General features: G+C 43.6%; 2 protein-coding genes across 12 annotated transcripts in view; both read left to right on the top strand.

Annotated features, from left to right (window-relative positions):
- LOC139557892 (ER membrane protein complex subunit 1-like) overlaps positions 1-5,528 on the top strand; it is a 33,772-nt gene extending 28,244 nt beyond the window's left edge. Inside the window, exons 19-22 of the mRNA XM_071373199.1 lie at positions 2,633-2,843; positions 3,218-3,302; positions 3,541-3,670; positions 4,389-5,528. Coding sequence (XP_071229300.1) covers positions 2,633-2,843; positions 3,218-3,302; positions 3,541-3,670; positions 4,389-4,568 — 606 coding nt within the window. The 3' untranslated portion in view covers positions 4,569-5,528. The remainder of the gene's footprint in view (positions 1-2,632; positions 2,844-3,217; positions 3,303-3,540; positions 3,671-4,388) is intronic.
- Positions 5,529-5,997: 469 nt separating this feature from the next.
- The window catches only part of ubr4 (ubiquitin protein ligase E3 component n-recognin 4), a 116,208-nt gene continuing 94,705 nt past the window's right edge, over positions 5,998-27,500 (top strand). For all 11 annotated transcript variants that reach the window (XM_071373194.1, XM_071373188.1, XM_071373198.1 and 8 more), the window contains exons 1-10: positions 5,998-6,155; positions 9,586-9,683; positions 10,182-10,285; positions 13,707-13,836; positions 23,199-23,338; positions 24,490-24,734; positions 25,164-25,288; positions 25,875-25,999; positions 26,872-27,122; position 27,500. The exon at position 27,500 is cut by the window's right edge and continues 108 nt beyond it. In XM_071373194.1, coding sequence (XP_071229295.1) covers positions 6,031-6,155; positions 9,586-9,683; positions 10,182-10,285; positions 13,707-13,836; positions 23,199-23,338; positions 24,490-24,734; positions 25,164-25,288; positions 25,875-25,999; positions 26,872-27,122; position 27,500 — 1,344 coding nt within the window. In that variant the 5' untranslated portion in view covers positions 5,998-6,030. The remainder of the gene's footprint in view (positions 6,156-9,585; positions 9,684-10,181; positions 10,286-13,706; positions 13,837-23,198; positions 23,339-24,489; positions 24,735-25,163; positions 25,289-25,874; positions 26,000-26,871; positions 27,123-27,499) is intronic.

Here is a 27,500-nt window from a genome sequence, read left to right as displayed (position 1 = left end):
GCAGCAACAGTGGTCGTAGTAGTAGCAACAGTGGTGGTAGTAGTAGTAGCAACAGTGGTGGTGGTAGTAGTAGCAACAGTGGTGGTAGTAGTAGTAGTGGTGGTAGTAGTAGCAACAGTGGTGGTGGTAGTAGTAGCAACAGTGGTGGTGGTAGTAGTAGCAACAGTGGTGGTGGTAGTAGTAGCAATAGTGGTGGTAGTAGTAGTAGCAACAGTGGTGAGTAGCAGCAGCAACAGTGGTGGTAGTAGTAGCAGCAACAGTGGTGGCGGTAGTAGTAGCAACAGTGGTGGTAGTAGTAGTAGCAACAGTGGTGGTAGTAGTAGTAGCAACAGTGGTGGTAGTAGTAGTAGCAACAGTGGTGGTGGTATTAGTAGCAACAGTGGTGGTGGTAGTAGTAGCAACAGTGGTGGTGGTAGTAGTAGCAACAGTGATGGTGGTAGTAGTAACAGTGGTGGTGGTAGTAGTAGCAACAGTGGTGGTGGTAGTAGTAGCAACAGTGGTGGTAGTAGTAGTAGCAACAGTGGTGGTGGTAGTAGTAGCAACAGTGGTGGTGGTAGTAGTAGCAACAGTGGTGGTGGTAGTAGTAGCAGTGGTGGTGGTAGTAGTAGTAGCAACAGTGGTGGTGGTAGTAGTAGCAACAGTGGTGGTGGTAGTAGTAGCAACAGTGGTGGTGGTAGTAGTAGTAGCAACAGTGGTGGTGGTAGTAGTAGCAACAGTGGTGGTGGTAGTAGTAGCAACAGTGGTGGTGGTAGTAGTAGCAACAGTGGTGGTAGTAGTAGCAACAGTGGTGGTGGTGGTAGTAGTAGCAACAGTGGTGGTGGTAGTAGTAGCAACAGTGGTGGTGGTAGTAGTAGTAGCAACAGTGGTGGTAGTAGTAGTAGTAGCAACAGTGGTGGTGGTAGTAGTAGCAACAGTGGTGGTAGTAGTAGCAACAGTGGTGGTGGTGGTAGTAGTAGCAACAGTGGTGGTGGTAGTAGTAGCAACAGTGGTGGTAGTAGTAGTAGCAACAGTGGTGGTAGTAGTAGCAACAGTGGTGGTGGTAGTAGTAGTAGCAACAGTGGTGGTAGTAGTAGTAGCAACAGTGGTGGTAGTAGTAGCAACAGTGGTGGTAGTAGTAGTAGCAACAGTGGTGGTAGTAGTAGTAACAGTGGTGGTGGTAGTAGTAGTAGCAACAGTGGTGGTGGTAGTAGTAGCAACAGTGGTGGTGGTGGTAGTAGTAGCAACAGTGGTGGTGGTAGTAGTAGCAACAGTGGTGGTGGTGGTAGTAGCAACAGTGGTGGTGGTGGTAGTAGTAGCAACAGTGGTGGTGGTAGTAGTAGCAACAGTGGTGGTGGTAGTAGTAGCAACAGTGGTGGTGGTAGTAGTAGCAACAGTGGTGGTGGTAGTAGTAGTAGCAACAGTGGTGGTAGTAGTAGTAGCAACAGTGGTGGTGGTAGTAGTAGCAACAGTGGTGGTGGTAGTAGTAGCAACAGTGGTGGTGGTGGTAGTAGCAACAGTGGTGGTGGTAGTAGTAGCAACAGTGGTGGTGGTAGTAGTAGCAACAGTGGTGGTGGTAGTAGTAGCAACAGTGGTGGTGGTAATAGTAGCAACAGTGGTGGTGGTAGTAGTAGCAACAGTGGTGGTGGTAATAGTAGCAACAGTGGTGGTGGTAATAGTAGTAGCAACAGTGGGGGTAGTAGTAGTAGCAACAGTGGTGGTAGTAGTAGCAACAGTGGTGGTGGTAGTAGTAGCAACAGTGGTGGTAGTAGTAGTAGCAACAGTGGTGGTAGTAGTAGCAACAGTGGTGGTGGTAGTAGTAGCAACAGTGGTGGTGGTAGTAGTAGCAACAGTGGTGGTAGTAGTAGTAGCAACAGTGGTGGTGGTAATAGTAGTAGCAACAGTGGTGGTGGTAGTAGTAGCAACAGTGGGGGTGGTAGTAGTAGCAACAGTGGTGGTAGTAGTAGCAACAGTGGTGGTGGTAGTAGTAGCAACAGTGGTGGTGGTAATAGTAGTAGCAACAGTGGGGGTAGTAGTAGTAGCAACAGTGGTGGTAGTAGTAGCAACAGTGGTGGTGGTAGTAGTAGCAACAGTGGTAGTAGTAGTAGTAGCAACAGTGGTGGTAGTAGTAGTAGCAACAGTGGTGGTGGTAGTAGTAGCAACAGTGGTGGTAGTAGTAGCAACAGTGGTGGTGGTAGTAGTAGCAACAGTGGTAGTAGTAGTAGTAGCAACAGTGGTGGTAGTAGTAGTAGCAACAGTGGTGGTGGTAGTAGTAGCAACAGTGGTGGTAGTAGTAGTAGTAGCAACAGTGGTGGTAGTAGTAGCAACAGTGGTGGTGGTAGTAGTAGCAACAGTGGTGGTAGTAGTAGCAACAGTGGTGGTGGTAGTAGTAGCAACAGTAGTAGTAGTTGTAGCAACAGTAGCAGTAGTAGTAGTAGTAGTAGTAGTACTAGTAGTAGCAACAACCGTAGTAGCAGTAGTAGTTGTAGCACCAGTAGTTGTAGTAGTAGTAGCAACAACCGTAGTAGTAGTAGTAGTAGTAGTTATGGTCACAAATGTTCCAAAGATGATTTCTGTGGTGAGAAAAAGGTTAATGAACTGCTGCCTTTCCGCTACTGAGTAACCCTCACAATTTTCTCTCTCTCCCTCTCCACAGTATGAGTACTGGAACACCAAGTCCAGGCGTAATGAGTTCAGTGTGCTGGAGCTGTTTGAAGGGACAGAGCTGTATAACAGCACAGTGTTCAGTAGTCTGGACAGACCCCACCTGCCCCAGGTCCTACAGCAGACCTACATCTTCCCCTCTCCCATCACCACCATGGAGGCTACGCTCACTGAGAAGGGCATCACCTCCAGACATCTCCTGGGTCAGTATGGGAGGGGTGTGTGGGTGGATGGAGGGGTGGGTAGGAGAATGGATGGACGGGGGGGTGGATGGATGGATGGATGGATGGATGGAGGGTTGTGTAGGAGAATGGATGGACGGGTGGGTGGGTGGGTGGGAGGATGGATGGACGGGTGGGTGGGTGGGGGGATGGATGGACGGGTGGGTGGGTGGGAGGATGGATGGATGGATGGATGGATGGATGGATGGATGGATGGGTGGGTGGGTGGGAGGGAGGGAGGGAGAATGGATGGATGGATGGAGGGGTGAATGAACGGAGGGAGGAGTGGGTCTTTCAGCACCATATCTATCTGTATCGTAACTCAATTTTTTTCTCTGGATATTTCTTTCTCAAAGTGGGGCTACCATCAGGAGCCATCTTGTCTCTCCCCAAGATGTTCCTGGATCCACGGAGACCAGAGGTTGTCACTGAACACAGCCGGTTAGTACCAACAACACGTACCCCATGTTCATTTGGCACCAAATGGAAGAAAATGAACTGAAACAGGGAGGGAATACCTGGTCCAACAACAAACGCTCATTTTCATTTTCTGTTGCAAAACGTTTTGTGTGCACTAATGAACAGAACCCTGTTGTTGACGTTATCTGACCTTTTAGAGAGGAATATTGGTTCCTTGTCACTATATGAAAGTAAGAATTGGTTTATCATTTATTTCCAGTGAGGAGAACCTTATACCCTATGCCCCAGAGATGCCCATCCGCACAGAGTGGTTCATCAACTACAATCAGACCGTAGCGAGAGTGAAAGGAATCTACACTGCCCCCTCTGGCCTGGAGTCCACATGTCTGGTGAGTCTATGGTCCATTACAGTGGTTCCCAAACTGTTGGGCGTGCTAGGCGCAGAATTGTTATTTTTTTAAGGAACTCAGTTGGGCTTTCAACTTACTTTTGAAAGTTTTAATAGTAGAATGCACAAGGGGGTTTCGATGCCAGCTGCCCAGCAAAGGGCTATCCGTCATCAACATCTAGCTCCGGGGAGCATTCCTCGAAGATGAGGCCATACTCCAAACTATTTAACAAAAATTACATATTGCATTCTATCTCTGTTCATTCAATTAAGACTGTACTCGATTGAACACGTATCATGTCAGTCATTGCAGACCTTAGAGAGCTATTTATAACTTGTCAGAAATGTCCAGATTGACTACTGTCAGCTAGCAAGTTTTTTTTTTTTAAGGCATTTGATTTTGTTTTAACGTTTTTAAGGTTTGGCGCGGGATGTTCCCCAATGATGGAAAGAGGGGCCTGAGTAATAAATATAAAAAAACAAACAAAAAATAGTTTTGGAACCACTGGTTTATTACACTGTTGTCAACTTCCTGCTGCATTTCCAAGACAGATATCAGCTGATGTAAGAAGGGCTATATAAATACATTTGATTTGATTTGATTTGACGGTCCACTGACAATACAGATCAAATTGAGATTATATGAAGATACAACTATAATGTAGATCAAAATACTGAATATTTAACATGGAAATGTATATGTTTTTTTTGTTACGCAGGTGGTTGCGTACGGTCTTGACATCTACCAAACCAGAGTGTACCCCTCCAAGCAGTTCGACGTGCTAAAAGATGACTACGACTACGTCCTGATCAGCAGTGTTCTGTTCGCGCTGTTCTTCGCCACCATGATTAGTAAACGTCTGGCACAGGTCAAACTGCTCAACCGGGCCTGGCGGTAAAAGAGTCAACTTAAACCTTTTTCAATTCTGACCTCCCCCATTGCTGCGTGGATGAACCCGGACGATGGAGGTGGACGAACTGAAGCCCGTTTGACAATATCGGCTTAAAATCACCCCAATGTGTCAATTGATGGGGGGGGGTTGTCGTCTTTCTTTTTCAAGGAAGAAGTTAATTTAGATTTTCCTGTGTTTTTTTTTTTGTGTGTGTATAATTTATTTTGTAACACTTTACATTGAGGCAGCCTTTTAAGGGTAGTTATGTCATTGCTAATAACAAGTAATTAACTAAACGACTGATACGTCCTTTACAATCTTCCTTAAAGGATAGCGGAATGTAAAGTGCGTTTCATGATCACACTATATGAAATTATATTGTTCTTTCACCACAAACGAAGAGCAGTCCGTGGTCACTTGGTGCATCTCAGAGCAAGTGTTCTTTATACTGAAGCTCTGGAACATTGTTTAGCTGTGAATGATTAGTAAATAGTCTAAAGATTAGGCCTAATTTTAAGATGACTAAATGTGGTAGAAATGAGTCAAGAGATTTAGCTGATTTACTGTTGTTTTAATTGGGTTTTAAATGGTTTCCATAGATCTTTTTTTAAATTTTTTATGTTGGTCAAGATGGTTTTGTTATTCATTTTTGTTAGAAGGAACTGTGGCGTGTACTGAGGTGGTTGTCTTTGGGATCAACTGCCTCTGAGGCTAGCACTGTAGGTCTTTCTTTGATGCACTGGAAGTTTTGTGTTCACATGATTTAACTAATATTTCCCCCCCCCCATGGCTTTTGTGTAAATTATAGTTTATGTACAGTATATTTATGTCTTAAAAACATTTGATTATTATGGCACTCCAGAGTAATAATCTTTCCTATTGGGGAAACTGAACAACTCCGCTTGTGCAACACATTTTCACCAAAACGCCAATACCCTCAATAAAATGATTATTACTATTTATGAAAGTCTGTTTTCCATTTTCAGCGGTTTACATAGTATGCCTACTAATGATCTTTGGTTGTGCTGTAATAGCAACTATTTTCTTTACTTGTCTCTATCCTTTCTACACCTATGTACATAATTTACCTTACTAGTTTAATGTAGCAGTTTATTATAGCCCTTAAAGTGCTTCTTAGATTTATAATATTTATGTGAACACTTCCTGTTATTTTGTATCCCTTTGGTTTCCACTAGTTGCCACGAAGTCAAATTTGAATATAGTAACAATTCATGAAAACAACCATTTGCTTTTTGGTCTGAATTTAAGGTTAGAGTTAGGCATAAGGTTGGTAGTGTCGTAAGGTTTTAGGTTAGGGGTTGGTTTAAAATCAACATTTGATAAGAGAAATTGAAGAAATAGGCGGGGGTTATGACTTTGTGGCTGTGATAACTAGTGACGACCTCTTCCCTTTCAAGGGAGGTTGTAGGAGAAAGAATCGCTCGCTTGTCTAGTACGGAATCTCAAGATGGCGTCGAGTGGAGGAGATGGAGAACCGGACTGGGCTGCTGATGTACGGCCGCTTTTATCAGCTTCGTACACAGCTTTTGAAACGAAAGAGCTACCTCAGCTTATAGGATCCATAATAAACAGGTAAATATCGTCCCTGTCTGCGAATTGCAGTGCTCTGTTGACAAGAAAGGGCTGTATATAACAGCTAGCTAGCATGCTAACTTGGTTAGCTTCTTCACTCAGCTGGTTTGCATAGTGTTAGCATAGCTTGCTAGCTACAGTAGCTATGCCCAGAAGGAATCTGCTTCATCATCAGGCCGAATAGGGTGTGTAGCGTTACGTGCTAGCAATGTTAGCTAGCTAGGTAAAACAACCCTGACATTATATACTGCAGCTTACGTTGAAGTAAACATTATTGTAAAACCATAAATTCTGAAGCGTTTGTCGTATTTGCATGATAATACAACCAGTTTTAAAGGCGAACATTGTTACTTAGCTAGCTTGTTAAATTGAGGCTTTAGTTAGCCACAGCTAACGAGCTAGCCAGCATTTCTAGCCTCATAAGAATCGAAAACGAAAGCTTAGCCTGTGGTTCTTTTTACTTGACGGTAAATTGTTTATTATGCTGCTGATGCCATTATTGTTCTTGAATGTTTTAGATAATAGTTATATATGTCAACATCACGAGCGGACAGCTGTTGACGTGATCGTTTGAAATGTCATTTGATGTGGGGCTAGCTAGTTAAGTAAGTTAGCTAACGTTAGCTAAGTATTCAAGATCAACATTTGACTTTGCACTCCCCGATCCGTTCGAGTTGGGTAACGTTAGCACAACGGGCTTTCAACAGCTAACTTACACAATCTGGGACATTTCCTGCCGTTCAATCAACGGTCGCTTCAGTTATTGATACCCATTGATTTTTGAAGAATATAGTTGCACTAAACTCAGACATTTGTAAGCTATCTCGACCGTATTATAACCCAAATAATGATAGGCCTAGCAAGGTTGTATGCTTTGTTGTCATTTGAGTACAATGTTTTTATAGCTTCAAATTAGTATCATCATTTCAGGATGTCATGGACTGTAAGCCTTTCCATCCAGAGATGTCTGAATTTGAGTTGTTATTTCTCCAGCCAACTCCCTGAGCTGAGGTGGTGGGGCTGCTGTTGCACATATTTGTTCTAGCCCAACACTAGTAGAACTGATTAAACTAATCATCAAGTCTTTGGTTAGTTGAATCAGATGTACTTTGCTGACAGGTGTATAAAATCGAGCACACAGCCATACAATCTCCATAGACAAACATTGGCAGTGGAATGGCCTTACTGAAGAGCTCAGGGACTTTCAACTTGGCACGTCATAAGATGCCATTTTTCCAACAAGTCAGTTAGTTAAATTTTTGACCTGCTAGAGCTGCCCAGGTCAATTGTGTGTGCTGTTATTGTGAAGTGGAAACGTCTAGACGGCAAAGTGGTAGACCACACAAGCTCACAGAAAGGGACCGCTGAAGCGCGTAGTACATTAAAAAAATCGTCTGTCCTCGGTTGCAACACTGACTACCGAGCGCCAAACTGCCTCTGGAAGCAACGTCAGCACAATAACTTTTCATCGGGAGCTTCCTGAAATGGGTTTCCATGGCCGAGCAGTCGCACACAATCCTAAAATCACCATGCGCAATGCCAAGCGTCGGCTGGAGTGGTGTCAAGCTCGCCGCCATTGAATAACGCTTCACCGTCTGGTAGTCCAACAGACGAATCCGGGTTTGATGGATGCCAGGAGAACGCTACCTGCCCGAATGCATAGTGCCAACTGTAAAGTTTGGTGGAGGTATAATGGTCTGGGGCTGTTTTTCATGGTTCGGTCTAGGCCCCTTAGTTCCAGTGAGGGGAAATCTTAATGCTACAACATACAATGACAATCTAGATGATTCTGTGCTTCCAACTTTGTGGCAACAGTTTGGGCAAGGCTCTTTCTTGTTTCAGCATGACAATGCCCCCGTGCACAAAGAGAGGTCCATACAGAAATGGTTTGTCGATCGGTGTGGAAGAACTTGACTGGCCAGCACAGAGCCCTGAACTCAACTTCATCGAACACCTTTGGGATGAATTGGAACGCCGACTGCGAGCCAGGCATAATCGCCCAACACCAGTGCCCGACCTCACTGATGCTCTTGTGGCTGAATGGAACCAAATCCCCCACAGCAATGTTCCAACATCTAGTGGAACACCTTCCCAGAAGAATGGAGGCTGTTATAGCAGCAAAGGAGGGACCAACTCCATATTAATGCCCATGATTTTGGAATTAAATGTTGGACGAGCAGGTGTCGACATACTTTTGGTCATGTTGTGTATGTACAACAGCAGCTCTGCCACTTCAACTCAGCTCAGGGGCTGGAGAAATATAACCACTCAATTTCATCTCTGGATGCAAGGACTGACAGACAGTCCATGATATGATACTTTTGAACAAAATTTGAAGCTATAATAACATTGTACTCCAGCGACGACAACAAAATACAAACAGATATGTGAATCAGTTTGACCTTTGGTTGGTGGTCCCCCAGGACTGTAAACCACAACATGTACTGTCCTAGAAAAATACATTCTCAGGGCTTGACATGCAGGGCCGTCTGCTGTCTTGGGGAGGTTTTGGAAGCTCTCCAGGCCAGTCGATTATCCCCGTCAGTGTCCCAGTGAAATGTTTTTTTATTGTAATAATGCTATTTTTCATCTAGACTATATAATTGATAAAAAATAAAAATAAAGATTCCTAAAGCTGTTTATTCGTTATGTTGATTTTATTTATCACACGCGCTCTGCACACATGTAGCCTATAGATAATCTGTCGGGCAGAGAGAGTTTGCATCTCTCGAACAGCTGGTTGTTGCTTGGAGCAGTTTACAGCAAATGGAACATCTTGCCTGCCACTACCGCTTATGCAAGTTATATCAACCAGTAAATGCTAAGGCAAGAATGGGTATGCAACCCAGCTTTTTAAAAACGTTTTTTAAAGTCTTGGTTGAATATTTGCTATACCACAATTCAGTCATCATGGAATAGCCTACCTTGAAAATCAGACATTTTTCTCTAGGCTCTTTGGTCCTTGAAAAGTAATTGAAGTTCTGTTAAACAATTTATGATGAGCACGACCATAGCGAGCTGTTGGCTTCGACTTGGTTTTCCATACAACTGCCAGGTCGCAGTTGCAACTGAGAACTTGTTCTCAACTAGCCTACCTGGTTAAATAAAGGTGAAATAAAAATAAATAAATATATAAAGCGTTTATTTTTTTGTTTTTTTGCTTTCTCATTTTAAAACATGATACAATAACTAAACTCTTCAACCTCTCAGCTGGAGAGACTGATAAGCTACACGGACAGACTTCATTAGTGTGTTTCTGTCAGGAACCTACGGTCCAATTAGTCAGGCAATAAGGCCCACATTATTCAGACGTATTTTAGAATGAAATAATGTGATTGATAATGCCTATATATATGTCTCTACTTGTCTTGAACTGTAATTCATTTATTATGTATTTTGTAAATGACCCTCATTTCCCATGTCATTGCAGTGAATCTGAGATCCTACACCATGATAAACAGTATGAGCCGTTCTACTCGTCCTTCGTGGCGCTCTCTGCTCATTACATCACCACAGTCTGTGGACAAAGTATGTTCCAACGACCCAATAACTACCCATTTTAACTACTTCCTCATTATCTACCTTTTTTTTTTTTTAAACTACTACTACTTTGTAAATGTCTTATTTTTTTGTGAGTAGAGATTTTTTTTGTTGTTGATAGTAACACGAATACAGTAGCCTAATTCTGTTTGCATGCCTGTTTATAGTTAAATAAATGTTGTTAAATTATTAGAATTTTTTTAAATTTGCAAATTAGTAATTAGAAGGCCACACATGCATGTTGTCTCTCTCTGGTTCTCTTTGCCTAGTTACAGTAGTGTTATTTCCTGTTCTTCGTGGGCTTGTAGTATATCACAGTTGTAAATGAGAACTTGTTCTCAACTAGCCTACCTGGTTAAATAAAAGGTAAAAATATCTAAATGTACATTACAATTTGATACTAATATTTAGTGCAGAGGGTTTTGTACATTTTGATCATGAGACAGTTCATATCTGTCCTCTTCTGCCTCTGTTCTCTCCCTCTAGTCCCCAGAAACCAGTTGCTGTCAGTAGCAGCAGCATGTAAAGTATTGATTGAGTTCTCTCTGCTGCGGCTGGAGAACCCTGACGAAGCATGCGCAGTCTCACAGGTGAGAGAAGTACATCCTCGCTGTCCTCAAAGCCTGGTCCCAGATCTGTTTTGGGCTGTTTTGCCACCTCCTTATAAACATTATCACACCAGTGTTGGTCGAAGATCTGGCAGAACAGATCTGGGATCAGGCAGGCTATCCGTCCTGCACTGTGTTTATCCAAACATGCCCTGTGTATTTTATCCAGTCTGGTTTTTCTACAGACAGGCAGCAGGGATGTGATTTTTCCTGATTTAATCTGTAATTCCTCCATTCTCAGTGCCTTCAAAGTATTCACACCCCTTGACTTTTTTCACGTTTTGTTATTACAGCCTGAATTTAAAATTCATTATATTGAGATTGTCACTGATCTACACACGACACCCCATAATGTCAAAGGGGAATTATGTTTTTGAAATGTTTACAAATTCATAAATTTAAAGCTGAGAATGTCTCTAGTCAATAAGTATTCAACCCCTTTGTTATGGCAGGGTAGCCTAGTGGTTAGAGCGTTGGGCTAGTAACTGAAAGGTTGCAAGTTCAAATCCCCAAGCTGACAAGGTACACATCTGTCGTTCTGCCCCTGAACAGGCAGTTAACCCACTGTTCCTAGGCTGTCATTGAAAATAAGAATGTGTTCTTAATTAACTGACTTGCCTAGTTAAATAAAGGTAAAATAAAAAAAAATGGCAAGCCTAAAAAAGTTCAGGTGTAAAAATGTGCTTATGAAGTCACATAAGTTGCGTGAACTCACTCTCTGTGCAATAATAGTGTTTAACATGATTTTTAAATGACTACCCTGTCTCTGTGCACCTCGCATACAATTATCTGTAAGGTCCCTCAGTCGAAGCAGTGAATTTCAAACATAGATTCAAACACAAAGACCAGAGAGGTTTTCCATTGCCTCGCAAAGAAGGGCACCTATTGGTAGATGGATAATATATATATATTTTTAAAGCAGACATTGAATATCCCTTTGAGTATGGTGAAGTTATTAATTACACTTTGGATGGTGGATCAATACCAGGGCCTAAAATGTACTTTTTGGTCCACCAGCCACTATGTCAAGTAGATATAATATTATTATTCTGGACTCAGATAATTTTTTTTGTTTGAAATTAAACCATCAAAACACAAAAACGGATGAGCTTTGTAGTGTTTCTAAAACAATAAATATATACTGTGCCTTTGGAAAGTATTCAGACCCCTTGACTTTTTCCACATGTTTTGTTACGTTACAGCCTTATTCTAAAGTAAGATAATAAATAAAAAAAATACTCAACAATCTACACACATATAATGACAAAGCGAGCGAAAGCAGGTTTTTGGAAATGTTTGCAAATGTGTATATACTGTATACTTTACATAAGTTTTCAGACCCTTTACTCAGTACTTTGTTGAAGCACCTTTGACAGTGATTACAGCCTCGAGTCTTCTTGGGTATGACGCTACAAGCTTGGCACACCTGTATTTGGGGAGTTCCTCCCATTCTTCTCTGCAGATCCCCTCAAGCTCTGTCAGGTTGGTTGGTGCACAGCTATTTTCAGGTCTCTCCAGAGATGTTCGGCCGGGTTCAAGTCCAGGCTATGGCTGGGCCACTCAAGGTCATTCAGAGACTTGTGCCGAAGCCACTCCTACATTGTCTTGGCTGTGTGATTAGGGTCGTTGTTCTGTTGGAAGGTGAACCTTCGCCCCAGTCTAAGGTCTTGAGCGCTCTGGAGCAGGTTTTCATCAAGGATCTCTCTGTACTTTGCTCTGTTCACATTTCCCGTGTTCCTGACTATTCTCCCAGTCCCTTCTGCTGAAAAACATCCCCACAGCATGATGCTGCCACCACCATGCTTCACCGTAGGGCTGGTGCCAAGTTTCCTCCAGACGTGATGCTTGGCATTCAGCCCAAAGTGTTCAATCTTGGTTTCATTAGACCAGAGAATCTTGTTTCTCATGGTCTGAAAGTCTTTAGGTGCCTTTTGGAAAACTCCAAGCGGGCTGTCATGTGCCTTTTACTGAGGAGTGGCTTCCGTCTGGCCACTCTACCATAAAGGCCTGATTGGTAGAGTGCTGCAGAGATGGTTGTCCTTCTGGAAGGTTCTCCCATCTCCACATAGGAACTCTGGAGCTCTGTCAGAGTGACCATTGGGTTCTTGGTCACCTCCCTGACCAAGGCCCTTCTCCCTTGATTGCTCAGTTTGGCCGGGTGGCCAGCTCTAGGAAGAGTCTTGATGGTTACAAACTTAATTTAAGAATGATGGAGCCCATTGTGTTCTCGGGTCTCTACGGACAATTCCTTCGACCTCATGGCTTGGTTTTTGCTTTGACATGCACTGTCAACTGTGAGACCTTTATATAGATAGGTGTGTCCTTTCCCAAATTATGTCCAATCAATTGAATTTATCACAGGTGGACTCCAATCAAGTTGTAGAAACATCTCAAGGATGATCAATGGAAACAGGATGCACCGGTGCTCAATTTCAAGTCTCATAGCAAAGGGTCTGTTTTTATAAATTAGCACAAAAAAAATCAAAAAATCTCTTCTCGCTTTGTCATTATGGGGTATTGTGTGTAGTAGATGATGAGGAAAATGTTTTTTATTTAATACATTTTAGAATAAAACTGTAACGTAACAATGTGGGAGTAGGGACGTGTTCTGGATACTTTCCGAATGCACTGTATTTTCAAGCATGGGGTGGCTGCATCATGTTATGGGTATGCTTGTCATCGACAAGTTTTTTTTATTTTTTTAAGCATAAAAATAAACGTAATGGAGCAAAGCACAGGCAAAATCCTAGTGGTTAACCTGGTTCAGTCTGCTTTCCAACAGACACAAATTCACCTTTTTAGCAGTACAATAACCTAAAACACAAGGCCAAATATACACAGGAGTTGCTTACCAAGACGACATTGAATGTTCCTGAGTGGCCTTGTTACAGTTTTGACATCAATCGGCTTGAAAACCTATGCCATAACTTAAAATTGCCGGTCTAGCAAGGATCAACAATCAACTTGAAAGAGCTTGACACTTTTTATTTTTATTTTTTTAAGTGTAATGGGAAAATATTGTATGATCCAGGTGTGCAAACGTCATAGAGATTTACCCAGAAAGACACAACTGTAATGCCAAAGGTGATTCTAACATGTATTGACTCAGGGGGTTCAATACTTAGTGTTTTGATTATTCAATTAATACAAAATCAAATAGACATTTCTTCCACTTTGACATTTTAGATTATTCTGTATAGATCGTTTACACAAAAAAATAAATCTATTTTAATCCCACTTTCTAACATATTCAAATGTATGAAGAAAGTCAACAGTTGTGAATACTTTATGAAGGCAATGTAAATAATTGAAACTCAACTAATTCCTTTGCCAAAATCTTGATGTTCTTATTTTGTCCCAATAAGACTTTCCTCTCATTTTCTCCTCCCCCTCTTCTCTTCAGAAACACCTGATCCTCTTGATAAAGGGGTTGTGTACCGGCTGCAGCCGCCTGGACAGAACAGAGATCATCACCTTCACAGCCATGATGAAGTCGGCTAAACTTCCCCAGACCGTCAAGACACTCTCCGACGGTGAGTTCTATGCTTTTTGCTGAGATACTATCTCACTGTATCAACGTTTTTTAAAGTAGACTCAGTAGATATGTATCAGATCATTCTACGTTGTTGGAGTATGTAAAATATAGCCTTTACAATTGTTAGGGTAACAAAGTTTGTAAACAAACCAATGGCTCCGTCATCTTTGGCACCAACAGGGTTAGACAGCTATGGTGCTACTAGTCTACTTGTTGCTTAGTTGTTCCCCATGATGAAATTGGGAAGGGAACTGTGGGTCGACCCGCCGTCCCTCTGTCCGTCCGTTCATACGTTAGTCATCTCACACAGCACTGGCACGATTTTTTAAAATTCAACTTTGGCGAGTGATGCGTCTTGCCATAGAGATCCGGCATACTAAATGACACTCATTGGGCCCAAGGTGGAAGCTTTATAGTAATTAACTGAAATGTGTGAGTCACCAGAGAAGAAGAGTTGAAACAAGAGGGAATACTGGGACCAAAATCCTTTTTCCCTAGTAGGAGTTTTCTTTTCTCTCTCACCAAGCAAGGAGTTTTTGTATGGATGTCAAAGTGTTGCATTTGGTTAACAAAAAATGGAATGGCTCATTTGCGATGTGTGGCTTACTTGATCGAGAAGACGTTTTGCTGTGCTTGTTACGAGTGTACTGACAAGTAGGACATGTGACATCCCGGGAACTTTGAGAGAAAAAAATAATTTATATTTGAGCTCTACCTGTTGTTCACATGCGTGTATCTGCCTTTTCATTGGCTGGAATGGTCCTACCTGATCTTGCCCCCTCCCGACTGCTGTTCCAAAATACATGGCGACCGTATTTTATTATTATATTTTTTCCCCCTCACCTTTTATTTAACCAGGTAGGCCAGTCGAGAACAAGTTCTCATTTACAACTGCGACCTGGCCAAAACAAAGCAAAGCAGTGCGACCAAAAACAACAGAGTTACACAAACGTACAGTAAATAACACAATATATGTACAGTGTGTGCAAATGTAGGGAGGTAGGCAATAAATAGGCCATAGTGGTGAAATAATGACAATTTAGCATTAACACTGGAGTGATAGATGTGCAGATGATATGCAAGTAGAGGTACTGAGGTGCAAGAGGATAGGTAACAATATGGGGATGAGGTAGTTGGGTGTGCTATTTACAGATTGCCTGTGTACAGTGATTGGTAAGCTGCTCTGACAGCTGATGCTTAAAGTTAAAGAGAGGGAGATATAAGACTCCAGCTTCAGAGATTTTTGCAATTCGTTCCAGTCATTGGCAGCAGAGAACTGGAAGGACAGGTGGCCAATGGAAGTGTTTGGCTTTGGGGATGACCAGTGAAATATACTTGCTGAAGCGCGTGCTTCAGGTGGGTGTTATAGTGACCAGTGAGCTGAGATAAGCCGGGGCTTTACCTAGCATAGACTTATAATTGACCTGGAGCCAGTGGGTTTGGCGACGAATATGTCCGAGGGCCAGCCAACGAGAGCATACAAGTCGCAGTGGTGGGTAGTATATGGGCCTTTGGTGACAAAACGGATGGCACTGTGATAGACTGCATCCAATTTGCTGAGTAGAGTGTTGGAGGCTATTTTGTAAATGACATTGCCAAAGTCAAGGATCGGTAGGATAGTCAGTTTTACGAGGGTGTGTTTGGCAGCATGAGTGAAGGCGGCTAAGTTGCGAAATAGTACGCCGATTTCTAGATTTAATTTTGGATTGGAGATGCTTAATGTGAGTCTGGAAGGAGAGTTTACAGTCTAACCAGACACCTTGGTATTTGTAGTTGTCCACATATTCTAAGTCAGAACCGTCCAGAGTAGGGATGCTAGTTGGGCGGGCGGGTGCGGGCAGCAATCGGTTGAAATGCATGCATTTAGTTTTGCTTGCATTTAAGAGCAGTTGGAGTCCACGGAAGGACGAGGTTACTTAACACAGTGTCCAAAGAAGGGCCAGATGTATACAGAATGGTGTCGTCTGCGTAGAGGTGGATCAGAGAATCACCAGCAGCAAGAGCGACATCGTTGATATATACAGAGAAAAGAGTCGGCCCGGGAATTGAGCCCTGTGGTACCCCCATAGAGACTGCCAGAGGTCCGGACAACAGGCCCCCCGATTTGACACACTGAACTCTATCTGCGAAGTAGTTGGTGAACCAGGCGAGGCAGTCATTTGAGAAACCAAGGCTATTGAGTCTGCCAATAAGAATACGGTGATTGACAGCCTTGGCCAGGTCGATGAAGACGGCTGCACAGTACTGTCTTTTATCGATGGCGGTTATGATATCGTTTAGGACCTTGAGCGTGGCTTGAGGTGCACCCATGACCAGCTTGGAAACCAGATTGCATAGCGGAGAAGGTACGGTGGGATTCGAAATGGTCGGTGATCTGTTTGTTGACTTGGCTTTCAAAGATTTTAGAAAGGCAGGGCAGGATGGATATAGGTCTGTAACAGTTTGGGTCTACAGTGTCTCCCCCTTTGAAGAGGGGGATGACCGTGGCAGCTTTCCAGTCTTTTAGGGATCGAAAGAGAGATTTGAACAGGCTAGTAATAGGGGTTGCAACAATTTCGGCGAATAATTTTAGAAAGAGAGGGTCCAGATTTGTCTAGCCCAGCTAATTTGTAAGGATCCAGATTTTGCAGCTCTTTCTGAACATCAGCTGTCTGGACTTTGAGCTGAAGCGAGAGAAAATCAACTCCCATGTTGGTTTGAGATGTTGGCCGTTCACGTCTCACTACAATATTATATCACGATACGTTAATACATACTGTGTTCAGTTTAATTGCCAAACATATCCACGGATGTAAACGTATGCTTAGTCCAATGGGACAAGAAGGCTAATTCGCTAGCTAGTCATGTAGCTTTTACATTTTAGTTTTTCCGTTTTAGATTTTTTAATGTTTAATTAGCTGGATGAATACCATTTATACTTCCTAGCTTAGATTTGGGAAGTTAAACGTTTTCTGAATCTAGTCATCCTTTATATCTGCGTTGCCATTGAGTTGACTGGTAGTAGGTTAAGTGGATGCCCAGGATAGCGGCGAGACCTCTTGGTTAGATAATACATTCCAGGACAGATGTGGCAGTAAACAGGCAGCGACAAGCTGGGGATATTGAGTTTTAAGTTAAAAAAATAAATATGCTTCATATTAAAATCTACTATTCATGTCCATTTGCTCATCATTGCTCCAGTGTCTCATACCCTATTCTGTTGCCAGCAACATTGCCTAAAAACAATTGGCAGTTTATCAAGGCCTTTTTGTCTGGGGAAATCCCAGACCGACGCTGAAACATTGTTACCGTTGTGGTTGGCAAGCTGACTGCTTAGGGAGACTAGTTTCTGATTTGTGGGGATGAAATAACTGATCGCTGCTCAGTTCATCCACTGTTAGCTGGGAAGTTTCTGGTAAAATATGTATAAATGCCAACAGATAATTTGTTTGTTTGACATGGTGGGATCTTTTTTTTTTTTTTTTGGTTAAATTTGAATAACGTGAAATGATAAGAGTTTTTAAAATCTGTGTTCACATTTTCAATTCGGTACCTGATTTTGATCTGCAACAAGTCCATTTGGTAGAAACACACCACTGGTGTGAAAAATGCCTTTGTTTATTTTAGAATATTTACATGAATCTGTTTTCAATTGGATGGAAACCTAGCTATTGTTGTATAGTATGAAACCAATCCCATGCGCTAGTGGTCTAACTCCTATCAGTCTATGAAACCTGTATATTTAGGACCCTATAAAATCTGCGCTGCGGAGAACCCAGACGGTATCATGTAATCCAGACATTTAAAACGGAATTCAAAAATGTTCAAAAATGTATTGAACTTGTTAGAAAATGCATTAATTTGCCCAAGTTAATCACAATACATAAACAAAATACAGATTTCTGAAACGGCACAGGAATGTCCCTGTCTGTGAGGAGCGCGTGTATGTCTACAGTTTGTGTAGCCATTAGCTAAAATGCTTATTAAATAACCTTCTTGTACAGATGGAAAGGCTTTTCCCAAAACATATTTTCAATTAAATGTTAAAGCCCCCATGCAGTCTTTGTCATTTTATTTTTTAAATCACTGTATGTCGCTCAGTCTGATCGTGTGGGCGTTAGGAAACAAATTAAGATATTTTCATACACAGCTCTGATTGGCTGATTTGGATGGTCTAGAGCCCATCCCCTTACCCAGATGACTAGTCATTGGTCTATTGTAATCAGATCACATTGTGACATGTGGGCCAAAAGTTCCATCCCACCTGAACAGGCTGAAATTCCCTATTTTTGTTTTTGTATATAAATGTTTAAATTTTATTATGTTTTATTTTTCCATTTTATTTTTTCTTCAAACAGCTATTACACAAAGGCAACACTGAAAATGTGAACATTGAGTTATTTTGATCTCGAAGTGTGGAAATATAGAATAAGGAAATCACATTTTTAACTGCACTGCCCCTTTCACTACCTATGCCTGACCTGGCAGAATGGTATCCTGAATATTTGCATAAATCCAGTGGCCATTTGTTAAGCAAACTCTGCCATCACATGAGTGCTAAAGGGCACACTTGTATTAAAGGGTAACCACACCCGTAAAATCTACATTTTCTTAGATTTTTTTTCAAGACCTCGAAAGGGGTCTCGTCATGTAGTTTAAGTGTTGTGGACTTGCAACATCAAATTGTTTTCCTATTAAAAAAAAAAAAAAATGTGTGATTTACATTTTTTTTTTTTTATAATTATAGCGAAAACCTGATTCTTTATTTTTTTTTTTTATGGAAATCTGAAAAAGTAGGGAATACAATTTTATAGGGCCCTATATACTGTTATTTAGAAGATATTCTATTTTACTTCTATTGGATTCTATCCCATACTCTAGTCTATTGGTCTAGACAGCATCTCATCATCAGTCTATGGACCAGTGTTATTTGACTAGTGCTGGGCTGGCAGAAAGGGAGCTTTGTTCCCCTGCTTATGTCAGTAGGGATTTAGCCCTTTCACATTCCCACATGGATGGTCATTGGTCCCTGCCCAGAGACGGGGTTGTGTATCTGTGTGTGTGCTTGAGTGTTTTTCTGTATTTGTGTGTCTGTGTTGTAGACCTGTTTGTCCTCTAGTGTTGTCACGGTATCATGTTTAGTGTCTCGAATACCAAAACAATACCACAGTAAAAAAAGGCATATTAGTCAGTCATAGAATGTCACTCGATCCAGAAACTCAGCTCCTGCCCTGTCCAATCGTTGGGCATCGTTTGAGTTCAATATCATTACATTTGAAATGTTTAACTTTTTTTCCCAAGAGACAGCCGTGTATGCTTTAACCTGTCTAGGACTGAGGTTCCCTCGCCAACAGCCAACGAAATTGCAGTGCGCCAAATTCAATCAACAGAAATCTCATAATTCCATTTTCTCAAACATACAAGTATTAGACACCATTTTAAAGATACAATTCTCGTTAATCCAACCACAGTGTCCGATTTCAAAAAAGCTTTTAGGCGAAAGCAGAACATATCATTATGTTAGGCAGCAACTAGTCATAGAAAGCATACAGCGATTTTCCAACCAAGGAGAGGAGTCACAAAAAGCAGAAATATTGATAAAATGAATCACTAACCTTTGATATTCTTCATCAGATGACACTCCCGGGACAACATGTTACACAATACATCTATGTTTTGTTCGGTCAAGTTCATATTTACATCCAGAAACCTCAGTTTACATTTGGCTTTGCCTCCAAAACATTCCAAAACATCCCAGGAATTTGCACAGAGCCACATCAATTTACAGAAATACTCATAATAAACATTAATAAAAGATACAAGTGTTATTCACAGATTTAAAGATATACCTCTCCTTAATGCAACCGCTGTGTCAGATTTTAAAAAAACTTTACGGAAAAAGCAAACCATGCAATAATCTGAGTACGGCGCTCAGAGACCAACACAATCCAAGAAGATATCCGCCATGTTGGAGTCAACATAAGTCAGAAATAGCATTATAAATATTCACTTACCTTTGATCTTCGTCAGAATGCACTCCCAGGAATCCCAGTTCCACAAATGTTTGATTTGTTCCATAAAGTCCATCATTTATGTCCAAATTCCTCCTTGTTGTTCGCGCGTTCAGTACACAATCTAAACTCACGACGCACGGGCAAGTCCAGGCAAAAGTTCAGACAAAGTCATATTACAGTCCGTAGAAACATGTCAAACGAAGTATAGAATCAATCTTTAGGATGTTTTTAACATAAATCTTCAATACTGTTCCAACCGGAGAATTATTTTGTCTGTAGAAAATCAAATGGAACAGAGCTCGCTCTCACGTGAACGAGTGTCACGAGCTCAAAGCATTCTGCCAGACCTCTGACTCATTCCCCTCTCATTCGGCCCCACTTCACAGTAGAAGCATCAGACAAGGTTCTAAAGACTGTTGACATCTAGTGGAAGCCTTAGGAAGTGCAACATGACCCATATCCCACTGTATCTTCAATAGGGAATGAGTTGAAAACAGACCAACCTCAGATTTCCCACTTCCTGGTTGGATTTATTCTCAGGTTTTTGCCTGCCATATGAGTTATGTTATACTCACAGACATCATTCAAACAGTTTTAGAAACTTCAGAGTGTTTTCTATCCAAATCTACTAATAATATGCATATATTAGCAACTGGGACTGAGTAGCAGGCAGTTTACTCTGGGCACGCTTTTCATCCAAACGTGAAAATGCTGCCCCCGCTTAACCCGGAAGCCAGACGCACAAATGTGTTGGAGAAAACAGAGTTCAACTGACGACCGAGGTCAGCCTGCAGGCTCCCGGCCCAACACAAGGAGTCGCTAGAGCCCCATGAGCCAAGTAAAGCCCCCCCCCCCCCCCCTTCGTCCAAACCCTCCCCAACCCCAGACGACGCCCTATGGGACTCCTGCTCACGGCTGGTTGTGACACAGCCTGAAAACAGTGTCTTAGACAGCTGCGCCACTCGAAAGGCCTTTATTACATTGGCAGTTTTTTTTTTATAAAAAGGAATGACAAGCATACCCATAACATGATTCAGCCACAACCATTCTTGAAAATATGAAGTTGTACTCAGTGATGTTGTGTTGGATTTGCCCCAAACATAACTCTTTGTATTCAGGGTATACATTTCTTTGCCAAATGTTTTGCAGTTTTACTTTAGGGCCTACGTATGTGTTGGCATATTTTTTATTCTGTACAGGCTTCCTTCTTTTGACTTAGTCAATTAGGTTAGTATTGTGGGAAATTACAATGTTGGTCCATCCTCAATTGTCTCCTATCACAGCCACTCAATTCTGTAACTATTTTAAAGTCACCGTTAGCCTCTATGGTGAAATCGCTGAGCGTTTTCCTTCCTCTCCGGGAAACTGAGTTAGGAAGGACGCCTGTATCTTTGTAGTGACTGGGTGTATTGGTACACCATCCAAAGTGTAATTAATAACTTCACCATGCTCAACGGGATATTCAATGTCTACTAATAGGTGCCCTTCTTTACAAGGCACTGAAAAACGTCCCTGGTCTTTGTGGTTGAATCTGTGCTTGAAATTCACTGCTCGACTGAGAGACCTTACAATTATCTGTATGTGTGGAGTACAGAGATGAGGTACACTATTGCACACAGTGAGTCCATCTTATGTGACTAATATCACTTATGTGACTTATTAAGCACATTTTTACTCCTGAACTTATTTAGGCTTGCCATAACAAAGGGGTTGAACACTTATTTGTAATTAATTTGGATTTTTTATTTTTTATTTACCCCACTGACGTTATGGGGTATTGTGTGTAGGCCAGTGACACACAATATACATTTAATTCATTTTAAATTCAGGCTTTAACACAACAAAATGTGGAACATGTTAAGAGGTGTGAATACTTTCTGAAGGCACTGTGGCCTACAAATCTGGAATCTACCTGTATCTTTTTGTCTGTATGGACCTTGTTTTGCGAACAGTAATTAACATTTTCAATATTTCTTCATGCCGTGTCGCATTATTCAATTGTGTTAACTTCTGTGCATCATGGGTTGTGAGCTAACATGATGCAGCCCAGACTCTCAGTGCAGGCTAGCAGTGAATTAGTGGAGCAGGCATGGTGCAGGCCAGACTTCCAGTGCAGGCTAGCAGTGGAGCAGGCATGGTGCAGGCCAGACTTCCAGTGCAGGCTAGCAGTGGAGCAGGCATAGTGCAGGCCAGACTCCCAGTGAAGGCTAGCAGTGTAACAGGCATGGTGCAGGCCAGACTCCCAGTGAAGGCTAGCAGTGGAACAGGCACGTTGCAGGCCAGACTCTCAGTGCAGGCTAGCAGTGGAATAGGCACGGTGCAGGCCAGACTCCCAGTGCAGTGGAACAGGCATAGTGCAGGCCAGACTCTCAGTGCAGGCTAGCAGTGGAACAGGCACGGTGCAGGCCAGACTCCCAGTGCAGTGGAACAGGCACGGTGCAGGCCAGACTCCCAGAGCAGGCTAGCAGTGGAACAGGCACGGTGCAGGCCAGACTCAGTGGAGCAGGCACGGTGCAGGCCAGACTCAGTGGAGCAGGCACGGTGCAGGCCAGACTCAGTGGAGCAGGCACGGTGCAGGCCAGACTCCCAGTGCAGGCTAGCAGTGGAACAGGCACGGTGCAGGCCAGACTCCCAGTGCAGTGGAACAGGCACGGTGCAGGCCAGACTCCCAGAGCAGGCTAGCAGTGGCACAGGCATGGTGCAGGCCAGACTCCCAGTGCAGTGGAACAGGCATAGTGCAGGCCAGACTCTCAGTGCAGGCTAGCAGTGGAACAGGCATGGTGCAGGCCAGACTCCCAGTGCAGTGGAACAGGCACGGTGCAGGCCAGACTCAGTGGAGCAGGCACGGTGCAGGCCAGACTCCCAGTGCAGTGGAGCAGGCACGGTGCAGGCCAGACTCAGTGGAGCAGGCACGGTGCAGGCCAGACTCAGTGGAGCAGGCACGGTGCAGGCCAGACTCAGTGGAGCAGGCACGGTGCAGGCCAGACTCCCAGTGCAGGCTAGCAGTGGAACAGGCACGGTGCAGGCCAGACTCCCAGAGCAGGCATGGTGCGCTCCATGGGGGACATTGGCTGTGCTGATAGACTTGTTTGACAGAAGTACTGAAAGTAACAAATTCTAGTATCGAACAGCTTTTCATGTTGTATCCAATTTTCGGTATATCTTGGGTGTCTGTTAGTCTGTCTCCATATTTTCAATCTTTGTATGTCCATGCCTGTGTGTTCTGTGTCTCTCCCAGAAGGAGATTCCCTCTCCTGAGCTGCAAGTGTTTGTCTATGTTTTCTATATTGTCTTTAAAAGTCTGTTCTATACCAGTCTGTTCTATACCAGTGTGTCTCACTCTGCCCTGTCTCCTCCTCTCTCTCAGTGGAGGACCAGAAGGAGGTGCTGTCTCCAGTGAACCCTGAGCTGCGACACAAGGAAGTACAGATGAATTTCTTCAATCAGCTGACCTCCGTGTTCAACCCTGACCTCACCGTGCTGGCCTCTCCCTCAGGACGCACACAGGTCAGTGTATAGGGAGGAGCGGAAGGGGGGACTGTGCGGTGTAACGGGAGGAGCGGAAGGGGGGACTGTGCGGTGTAACGGGAGGAGCGGAAGGGGGGACTGTGCGGTGTAACGGGAGGAGCGGAAGGGGGGACTGTGCGGTGTAACGGGAGGAGCGGAAGGGGGGACTGTGCGGTGTAACGGGAGGAGCGGAAGGGGGGACTGTGCGGTGTAACGGGAGGAGCGGAAGGGGGGACTGTGCGGTGTAACGGGAGGAGCGGAAGGGGGGACTGTGCGGTGTAACGGGAGGAGCGGAAGGGGGGACTGTGCGGTGTAACGGGAGGAGCGGAAGGGGGGACTGTGCGGTGTAACGGGAGGAGCGGAAGGGGGGACTGTGCGGTGTAACGGGAGGAGCGGAAGGGGGGACTGTGCGGTGTAACGGGAGGAGCGGAAGGGGGGACTGTGCGGTGTAACGGGAGGAGCGGAAGGGGGGACTGTGCGGTGTAACGGGAGGAGCGGAAGGGGGGACTGTGCGGTGTAACGGGAGGAGCGGAATGGGGACTGTGCGGTGTAACGGGAGGAGCGGAATGGGGACTGTGCGGTGTAACGGGAGGAGCGGAATAGGGACTGTGCGGTGTAACGGGAGGAGCGGGAGGGGGGACTGTGCGGTGTAACGGGAGGAGCGGAATGGGGACTGTGCGGTGTAACGGGAGGAGCGGAATGGGGGCGGAATGTGGTGTTCGGGGGTCTTTTGCACGGGGTGATGTGAGTTTCCTTCAACAATCAGTCTTCCAGATAGATGACACAGGAACCTTGGTATAGAACTCTTTAGTAATAAAATGCAATTGCAGACAGAGATTCACATACAGAATACCTCAGTATATTATACAGTAATCATTGCATTGGTGTAGCCCCACACGCGACCCCCAGGGTAACCACCAACTAGGGACTGTGCGGTGGAACGGGGAGAGCGGGATGGGGACTGTGTGTTTTGATTATATTCACTTTGCATTTGAAGGGTTATTTTTTATTAAAAAAATTTAAAAAAATTCTGTTTCATGTCAATTGTATCAAGTATCTGTGTCTTCACTTCTAAACCACCAATTTTCTATTCATTAAAAAAAAACATCAGTCTGATTTACTGTTTTTGTTTTGTTGTGCTGTCTGTATAGGCGGAGAGTGTGAGTGAGGACCAGGCGACGACAGACCAGACCTTCCAGGCCAAAATGAAGAATGCTTTCGTGTCCCAGAACGTGTCCAGTCTCCAGGAACTGGGCGGCTCGGAGAAGTTGCTGCGTGTCTGCCTCAACCTCCCTTACTTCCTGCGCTATATCAACCGGTTCCAAGACGCAGTCTCAGCCAACTCCTTCTTCATCATGCCCGCCACCGTCGGAGACGCAACTGCTGTCCGCAACGGGTAGGTTTGTGGGAATTCTTGGGGTGTGTGTGTTTTTAGAACTTTGCCAACAAACCAACTTGTCTCACCTGACAGGTTTCTCTGGTCCTCCAACATACTGTCCCTCTCTATAAGCAGGCCCGGGCAATTCCAGTCCTCGGGGGCCTGATTTGGTGTCACCCCTCCCCCCCATCTGTAGCAAACATACCTGTTTTAAACTAATTGCATTTTAAACTGAAGATCATGATGAGTTGATTATTGGAGTCAGGTGTGTTAGCTGGGGCATAAGTATGACACCAATCAGAGCCCCACGAGGTTATTTATAGCGCGCTCTGTGGCTCTCGTGCTCTTTTGGCACACTACCAGTGCTTACCTCAGTGTTTTTCCCCTGTGTCTCTGACACTTGTGTGTGTGTGTGTGACCTCTGACCTTGTCTCCCCCCCTCTTCAGGTTCCACTCCCTGGTGATAGATGTGACCATGGCCCTGGACACCTTGTCCTTGCCTGTCCTGGAGCCCCTGACTCCTGGGAGACTTCTGGACATGACTGTGCTGGCACTCAGCTGCCTCTACGCAGGTACGTTATATGGGGCTCGTGTTGGGTTCCGTCTCTGCTTTGGTTGCATATAGGAGTGTACTGTCCCTTTTTTTTAAATGTCAGAGGCTCGTCAAACGGCAACTTTTCAAGCTGATACCGCTGAGCGATTTTAGTACTTTTTTTTTTTAGGTCGTTTCGGTTATATTATAAACAGATTATCACAGATTTCCATGATTCTATTCAATTTTTCCACCCCGACATTAAATACTCTATGCATTATGTGGGTTGAATGATGTGACAACACAGAATAAAACAATTAATACAAGCCCCATGATGGTAGTGACTGTTCATTACTTATTAACCATAATTTATTCACTTTACTTTATATTTCAGTTGTTTTGTATATTATATTAGTTGAATTTGAGGACCCTATTATTCCACAGTCATCATCTCGTCTCTATAGAGCTGCTGTCTATGTTGTCTGACATAAATCACAGTTTCGGTAGTTCCTCAGAGTAAACCGCTGAATACCAAAAATGACTGCTGCATATACCAACTATCAATCACTTAATGTGTGTTTCTCAGTCGGTCAATGATGAGTCTGTAATATGTGCTTCTTCGCCAGGTGTGAGCGTTGCCACGTGCATGGCCATCCTGCAGGTGGGCAGCGGCCTGCAGCTTCGCACAGCCTCCACCAGCTCCAAAGAGGAGGACTATGAAAATGACGCTGCTACCATCGTACAGAAATGTGTAAGTATATATGTAACAGTTTAACTTTTAGTCCGTCCCCCCGACCCGGGCGCGAACCAGGGACCCTCTGCACACATCAACAACAGCCACACACACGAAGCATCGTTACCCATCGCTCCACAAAAGCCGCGGCCCTTGCAGAGCAAGGGGAAACACTACTTCAAGGTCTCAGAGCAAGTGACGTCACCGATTGAAAGGCTATTAGCGCGCGCCACCGCTAACTAGCTAGCCATTTCACATCCGTTACATATACACGAGTGTTACAAAACATTCAATTAATTACACTTTTTTTGTAATATTGGTTTGCGCCCCCTTTATGCCCTCAGAACAGCCTCAATTCGTCAGGGCATGGACTCTACAAGGTGTTGAAAGCGTTCCACAGGGATGCTGGCCCATGTCGACTCAAATTGGCCGGATGTCCTCTGGGTGGTGGGTCATTCTTGATACACACGGGAAACTGTTGAGCGTGGGGGGAAAAACTAACCGCGTTGCAGTTCTTGACACACTCGAAACAGTGCTCCGGGCACCTACTACCATACCCTGTTCAAAGGCACTTAAATATCAAGCCAAGCCATAAATATCAATTGTCTCAAGGCTTAAAAATCCTTTTTTAACCTTGTCTCCTCCCGTTCATCTACACTGATTTTAAAATGGATTTAACAAGTGAACTCAATAAGGGACCATAGCTTTCACCTGGATTCACCTGGTCAGTCTATGTCATGGAAAGAACAGGTGTTAATGTTTTGTACGTTCAGTGTTTAATTAAAAAATAAATAATAATAATAATCCCCTACTTCAATAAATAGGATATTAGGGAAACACATTCTTGTCTTATGATTGAGTTAATTTCTCATGTGTGGTTTTTCAAACAGCTGGACATCTACGAAATGATCGGCCAGGCCATCAGCAGCTCCCGCAGAGCCGGAGGAGAGCATTACCAGAACTTCCAGCTGCTGGGAGCGTGGTGTCTGCTGAACAGCCTCTACCTGATCCTGAACCTGAGTCCCACGGCCCTGGCTGACAAGGGCAAAGAGAAGGACCCTCTGGCCGCTCTCAGGGTCCGAGACATCGCCGCCCGCACCAAGGACGGAGCAGGCTCCCCTAAACTGGGCCCTGCCAAAGGGTGGGTAGCTCTGTTGTAGTTTCTAAACCTTGTTGTGCTGTTAAGTATGTAACTGTTACGAAAGCTGTATTTTGTTTTGTATTTAAACGTCACTTTAAACGTGTACATGACACTGCAACAATATTTCCCCTTGGGGACAATAAAGTCAGTCAGTAAGTGGTTAATGGTAAGATTGCATACAGCAATATCCATGAAACTAACATAAAATGATAACTAGCGATCCTTACTTAAACTGTCTACATTTCCAAGTAATATTTAACTATTTATTTTTTATTTTCAAACTTTGGACCTGAAAGTATTAAGTATTTAAATAAATTAAAAAAAGTGTGTTTGCTGTTTCATTGAGACTATTTAGAAACATGTCTGTGTTATCTCAGA

Source organism: Salvelinus alpinus, chromosome 28 (genome assembly GCF_045679555.1).
Source record: "Salvelinus alpinus chromosome 28, SLU_Salpinus.1, whole genome shotgun sequence".
Classification (NCBI taxonomy): domain Eukaryota; kingdom Metazoa; phylum Chordata; class Actinopteri; order Salmoniformes; family Salmonidae; genus Salvelinus; species Salvelinus alpinus.
Note: the sequence above shows the minus strand (reverse complement) of the source record. Positions and strands in the feature narration are given on the sequence as shown.